General features: G+C 41.3%; 1 protein-coding gene across 1 annotated transcript; it reads left to right on the forward strand.

The window, feature by feature from the left end:
* Positions 1 to 819: 819 nt before the first annotated feature.
* On the forward strand, positions 820 to 4030 carry LOC121986577. Its single transcript, XM_042540537.1, has 6 exons — positions 820 to 987; positions 2112 to 2277; positions 2372 to 2429; positions 2519 to 2602; positions 2692 to 2818; positions 3965 to 4030. The coding sequence occupies exons 1-6, from the start codon at positions 928 to 930 to the stop codon at positions 4028 to 4030; spliced, it is 561 nt and encodes a 186-aa protein (XP_042396471.1). The 5' UTR covers positions 820 to 927.
* The last annotated feature ends 3034 nt before the right edge of the window (positions 4031 to 7064 follow it).

The following is a 7064-nucleotide window of genomic DNA, read 5'->3' on the forward strand; positions in this document are numbered from 1 at the left end:
GGATCAAAGACAACACTTCATAAAAAGCGTTGTCTATTAGCCTTTTTTTTAGTGTCTACGACAACGCTTTTTAAAAAGTATTGTCTATTGTTAAATTCTCATCTAAATCTTGATTAATACAAACCGTTGGATCTAAGTATGGAGTAGAAAACCCGAACCCTTCTCCCAACTCCTATCTTCCGATCGTTTTTTATCCCCAACCCTTCTCCCAACTCCTCATCTCACGCGGCCTTCTCCATCAACTCCTCTCCGGCAAACCCCTCTCTGGCGAACCCCTCTCCGTGAACCACTCCTCCAAACTCCTCTCCGTCAAGACCGCGGGATTAATCTCTTCGCCTCCGTCGCCTCATTCACGCTTCCTTCCTTCACACTGCCCAATCTCTTTGATTCGTGGGATTAATCTCTTACCCGTCCGATATTGAGCAGTTCTTCATTTTGCTTCAACGGGCGAAGGCGAAAAGGTTTCCTTTTGAACTCTCCGGCGGAACGCGAGTATCCCGCGAGAACGTTGCTTCGATTCGTGGGTATCCAGTCCGATCTCCGGCTTCCGGCCTTCGTTCACGCAAGGTACTCGATATCTGAAGCCCTCTGGATCGCTTCGTGGTTCTACTAGAGAGATCTCTAAGTTTTTTTTGTCCTCGATTTGTTTTAGAATTTAGATCTCGCTTTTGGATCCCTTCTGAACCTGTTCGGATTGATCATTTTCTGAAGATTTTCCTTCCATTCTGGTTTGCTTCTGGTTTTTTTCTGGATCCCTTCTGGTTTTTTTTCCTGTTGTTGTTTGAGCCTCGTGCAGTAGCTTTTGGCTCTGGTTACAACCATAGTGGCGTTTACGTTTGCCCGTTGGAGTTGGGTTTGATGTGGTGATTTTTCTTTCCACCATTGGTGGACTAGCCCGCGCATCTCTACAATCCTTACTCTGTGTCGATGGCGATCCAGCAACAGGAGGTTAAGCTCTTTAATCGCTGGTCGTTCGACGATGTCGAGGTTAGAACTCTCACTCCGTGGTGTTTCCGCAGCCTGTTACTCTTAGCACCTGCGTTGACCATGTGAATCTCATGATGTTATTTAGCACGTATGAACTGCTTTAAGGTTGATTTTCGATATTTTTAGGCCTTATCTGCCATTTTTTTAAAATATAATCTTTGCATGATGTGTTAGTAATACTTGGAATTTTAGATAACCAGTTCATGCTTTGAGAGAGCCAGGATTTTTCAGTATGCACAAATGAAAAATATGGCCTTTATTATCTATCAGTTCACAGATTTTTGTGGAGTACTTATTGATTTACCGGCAATAGCTTGTACAAGTGCTGATTACCCAACTTTTCCTACGCTTTATTTTACCAGCAACAGATTGCACAAACAGAGATAAGATTATAGTAGCCGACCAAACATGGCTCCATGATCGAGCAAACAGTGAACTTTGATTTATCATCATACTGTATCCGAATTGCAATATGCCTATAAAGAGCAAATACTGGATAAATTATGTTTGTTTAAATTTATGTTTGTTTAAATCTGAATTGCAATATGTTTGTTTAAATCGTCAGTGATATGTCTCTTGCTGATTACATCGCTGTGACTCCTCCAAAACATGGTACATACCTTCCTCATACTGCTGGAAGATATTCTGCTAAGAGGTTCGGCAAGGCTCAGTGCCCAATTATTGAAAGACTTACCAATTCTTTGATGATGCATGGCCAGAACAATGGAAAGAAGCTTATGGCTGTCTGCATAATTAAACATGCTATGGAAATTATTCATTTACTTACTGATGCAAATCCAATCCAAATTGTGGTTGATGCGATCATTAACGGGTAATTGAATTTTAAACTTGAATCTCATTGCAAGGATGGGTAATGAGGCATACTACATTTGACTTCTCAACCTTGTTTCAGAAAAACTTTTAAGACTAACCCAAGGCAACTATCTAATAAATAAAGATGGAAACATTGTGTACTAGTTATGCATATCAAAATGATTTTGTTTTTGCTTTGATTTCAGGATTGCATGTTAATCTCACTTGAGTGTGATTGAAACTTGTATATTATTTTTATTAGCATAAACATTATATTATGTTAATCTCACTTGAGTGTCACCGGTGCGCAGAGGGAGCACGCCGCGCTCATGCAAGCCCAGAGGAAGTTTCAGATCGCCCACTACGGGAGGACTCCGGCCAAGATCGAGGAGTTGGCGGGTTCTATTGAGTGTCCCGGCATTGCCATGAGTGCCTCCCAAGAAGAGAAGAAGTGCAGCTTCATAACACTGAGTTCAGGTACCAAAAGAGGGCTTTTACAAATTACAATAAACTCAAAGAAAAATTAGGGCAAATTACTAATTGTTCCATCCTCTTACTAATGTATACACAGATCCTGTGTATGTTGCTTATCATGATGAGGAATGGGGAGTTCCAGTTCATGATGACAGGTGATTACTTCCATAAATTTCTTCATCTTATCTACACAAATTTCAACTAAATTTACATGTTGACAAGATTCAGATGGATAAACTTGCAGGGTGTTGTTTGAGTTGCTTGTTCTAACAGGAGCTCAAGTGGGGATGGACTGGACTACTATACTGAAGAAGAGGAATGAATTCAGGTTAGAACTAATGCTAGAAACAATTTTTATTCAGAGGAAAGTACTTGTTTCGAACAATTTAGAATCTTGAAAGAAATGTTGTGTGGCAGGGTGGCATTTGCTGAATTTGATGCAGAGTCTGTCTCCAAGTTCATAGAGAAGCAGATGGTTTCCATCAGTGTGGAACTGAAGCTAGATTTAGGAAGAGTTAGAGGAATATCACTATCTACTTCTTATGTAATTAAATACTAATATTACTTCAATGTCAGAATTCTATTATTTTGGTATGAATTTGAAATCATTAGCTGAGTTGATTATATATAAAATTCGAATCTAGACATGGTAAAAGAAAAATAATAGTTTCGTAAATATAAAAATAATGATTTTAAAATAATTTTTTAAAATTTTTTTCTTTAAAACGACAACGCTTTTAAAGCGTTGCAAAAAGTGTTGTCTTTGTAAAAAAACAACAACGCTTTTAAAGCGTTGTCTTCGCTAAAAACGACAACGCTTTAAAAACGTTGTCTTCGCTACAAACGACAACGCTTTAAAAGCGTTGTCTTCGCTACAAACGACAACGCTTTAAAAGCGTTGTCGTTGAGCAGACTTTTAACAACAGTGCCTTTAACAACGCTTTTTCAGACACAAAGACAACGCTTTAAAAGTGTTGTCTATTAGCTTTTTTCTTGTAGTGTGTTTTCAATGTGGGACTATGTTTGCAACCCTGCAACCCCAACACATAGTCCACTTGATCAACCTTTTAGAGGCTTTAGGGTTGGCAAGCACTCGACCCAAGGTGTAATTGGTTAGTATGATGATCGGATTAGATAACAAATAAGGACACAACCTTCGAATAGATAAAACCAGTACGTAGGCTAATTTCTCGAGTGTGGTATAGCAACACTCGGCTCCTTTTAATAAATGACTAAAGAAATATACAAGTTGTTGTTCTCTTCCCTCCTACCTTACTAACGTTTCCCCAACAGCATGCTCATTAGTGGACAAATAAATCCATAGAGTTTCACCTACTATTGGTTTAGCTAATATAGGTAGGGTGGATAGATAATTCTTCAGTTCCTCAAATGCTCTATCACAGTCCGCATCCCATTGAAATTTGGTCACCCAGTAGAGTATCTTGAAGAAAGGTAAACTTTGGTCAGTAGATTAGGAGATGAAGCGGGACAAGGCAATGATCTGACCGGTCAGTCTTTGCGCCTTCTTTATGTTGTGTGGAGGAGTCATGCCTTGAAGAGCCCACACCTTGCTTGGGTTGACTTCAATTTCCTGCTTGGTCACTATATATCCCAAGAACCGTCACTTCTAGCTCCAAATAGGCATTTACTGGGATTGAGCTTTAATCCATATTGCCTCAATGTTTGGCAGGTCTCCTCCACGTCAGCACATAGATTGCTCGCCCAGAGAGATTTGATAAGGATGTCATCCACATAAACTTCCATAATTCACCCGATTTACTTCTGAAAGACCATGTTCATAATCTGTTGATAGGTAGCTCCTGCATTCTTTAGTCTGAAAAACATAACATTATAACAATAGGTACCCTCGACAGTTATGAAGCTAACCTTTTCCTGATCACCTTTGGCGAGCGGGACTTGGTGATATCCATGGTAGGCATCCATCATACAAATGAATTCACACCTAGAGGTGGAATCCACCACTTGATTGATATGGGGCAATAGATAGTAATCTTTCGAATAGACTTTGTTAAGATCTCTAAAGTCTATGCAAACCAGCCACTTGTTTGAACTTCCTGAATGTAGCCCACCTCTAGTAATTTGTTCACTTCTTCCTTGATGATTTTGTTCTGCTCTACCTCAAAATACCGCTTTCTCTACTTGAGTAAATGGGCATTTGGGTGAACATGGAGTACATGCTCCATGATCTTGGGTGATACGTCCATCACTTCTTTGGGTGTCCAAGCGAAAAAATCACTATTGCGCGTAAGATATTTGACTAGCTCAGCTTTAAGTTTAGGAACCGGGTCGACTGCTATCTGAGTTGAAGCTTCTGGTCATCGGGATTGAATATGTACTTCTTCCTTTTCTTTATATACCTGGGCAGGTGGTGTTTCGCGGATAGTGTTGACCTTCATTCTTTGAATTTTTTAGGTGAAATTAACCTTTATCTTAACTATTTCTACGTAGCACTTGCATGCTACCAGTTGGTCACCTTTAACTTCACCCACCTGGTCATCCACAGGGAATTTTATTTTTTAACAAAAGGTCATGATGATTGCTCGGAATTCATTTAGAGCCGGCTGGCCCAAAATGATGTTGTAGGCCAATGGCGCACCCATAATTATGAAGATTGATCGACGTGTCCTTATTAGGGGCTCCTCCCCTAAGGATATGACCAATTTTATTTGGCCGAGTGGCTAGACCTCATTACCTGTGAATCTATACAAAGGAGTCACCATAGGTTGAAGTTCGGTCGAGTCTATCTGTAACTACTGAAACGCTTGCTTGAAAATGATGTTAACTGAGCTCCCTGTGTCAACAAAAGTATGATAAATATTATAATTTACTATAACAACCTTAATTATTAAAGCATCATCATGGGGTATGTCCATCCCTTCCAAATCTTTAGGTCCGAAGCTGATTTCGAGCCTAGCCGTGTGCTTTATCTGACTACATGAATCTCCAAACACCGAGCGTGTGACATTCTTGCTTCGTTGGAATTTCCATCTATCGGACCCATAGTTATCATGTTAAAGTTACCCCAGATGGCATTGTTGTGGTTCTCCTTCTGGGCTATTAGCTTTGGTTGAACCCGGGCGGAAACTTGTGCCCAATCAACTGGCGATGAAGGTGTTCTTTGGCACCGCTCGATATCCCATTCATTTCTTTAAAGAGAACCATTTAGTTGTTGATAAGGGCGGCAGTTGGGCAATTGGGTGCGTCGGCAAAATCTTTGATTGGTGTTCTGGCGATTTATTAGAGAGCAACACTCTTGCGTGTCATGAGTGGCTGACCGATGATATGCATACCACCTGTGCGGTACTTCTCAAGGGGCCTCCACATGTTGTACAACCTAAGGCCATGGTTCTTGATGACAAAATTGAGGACCCGCCTGAGGTCCTTTATGTGGAGGAGCAAGGAGCGTCAGGCACTCGGAGGTTATAGTTGATGTAGGTGTGGCTACCTCCTTTTTTGGGCAGCTTATGCCTCTTCCACATTAATGAATTAAGTTGCCCGATCGAGTAGCAGATCAAAGTTCTTTGGAGATCTTCTTGCAAAATCATGAAAGAAGTCGTTATTAGCAAACCCTTGAGAAAAATCACTCACCAAAATTTCCATGGTGGCTGTGGGAACTTCCATAGCCACCTGATTGAATCTTTTAATATAAGCCCTAAGAGTTTCCTTGGGTCCTTGCTTGAGCGAAAGAGGATCCAGGGGGTCTTATGGTAATGTTGATTGCTGAAAAAGTAATGAAGAAAGACTTTGTGAAAATCCTTAAAATGATGAATGGAGTTGTCCGGCAGTTGCTTGAACCACTGTTGGGCTGAATCACCGAATGTAGTGAGGAACATTCGACACTTTACACCATCAGTAAATTGTTGAAGGAGGGTAGCATTTTCAAATTTAAGGAGATGATCTTCCGCATTAGTTGATCCTGAGTATTCTCCTATGTTCAGGGTCTGATAATGTTTTGGCAATTTATCCTCTAGCACCCGTTGAGAAAATGGAGTACTAATTCGCTCGGGAGAGCTATCAGTCACAGGAGCTTTTCCGTTGCGCCCCTCCTGAATAGGTACTTCTTCATAGGATTCTTGGTGTGGTTCCTCTTGGTCCATGTGGTCTAGCGGCTACAAAAAGTGTTCAAGGATGCCGGATTGGTGAGGGAGGTGCACGGAGAAAAATGGGGGACTTCCTCCTAAGCTCCTCTCTCCCTCTGGTAGATTATTGTTGATGTTATATAATTTAGTGGTGGTAGTGTACCACCAGTAGCCTCTTGTTGCTGCTGCTATAGTGCCTTCTGCACTTGAGCATTGACGATCATCTCTAGCTCCTCTTGTGTTAAAGTAACCGTGGTGAGTTTTCTATGTTGGATCGAGAAGCATTTATATATCTCCACAATAGCATGATATTGTCCACTTTGGGCCTAAGCCCTCATGATTTTGCTCTTGGGCTCTCCCCAAAAGGCCTCATGCTAATGGAGATATCTTTTCTCTTATAAACCCATGATCTTTCCCATGTATTTTCAATATGGGACTATGTTTGCAACCTTGCAACCACAACAATCCCCCCCTCAAACAAAGGACCATAGGCTTCCCACGTCCGATCCTCGACCCACCAGGTCTTCCTGCCCCTCGGTCCACCTGACCTACTAGGACTTCCTGCCTGGTGTCTGGTCCTCTTGATCCGAACATAGGAGCCCCCACTTTCTTTGTTCGAGGTCAATATTGTACCCACATGGCTTAATCAAACCATAGCTCTTGCGCACAGTCGGCGGTTAAACCTTCTGG

The sequence above is a fragment of the Zingiber officinale genome, chromosome 5B (genome assembly GCF_018446385.1).
Source record: "Zingiber officinale cultivar Zhangliang chromosome 5B, Zo_v1.1, whole genome shotgun sequence".
Taxonomy (NCBI): Eukaryota; Viridiplantae; Streptophyta; class Magnoliopsida; order Zingiberales; family Zingiberaceae; genus Zingiber; species Zingiber officinale.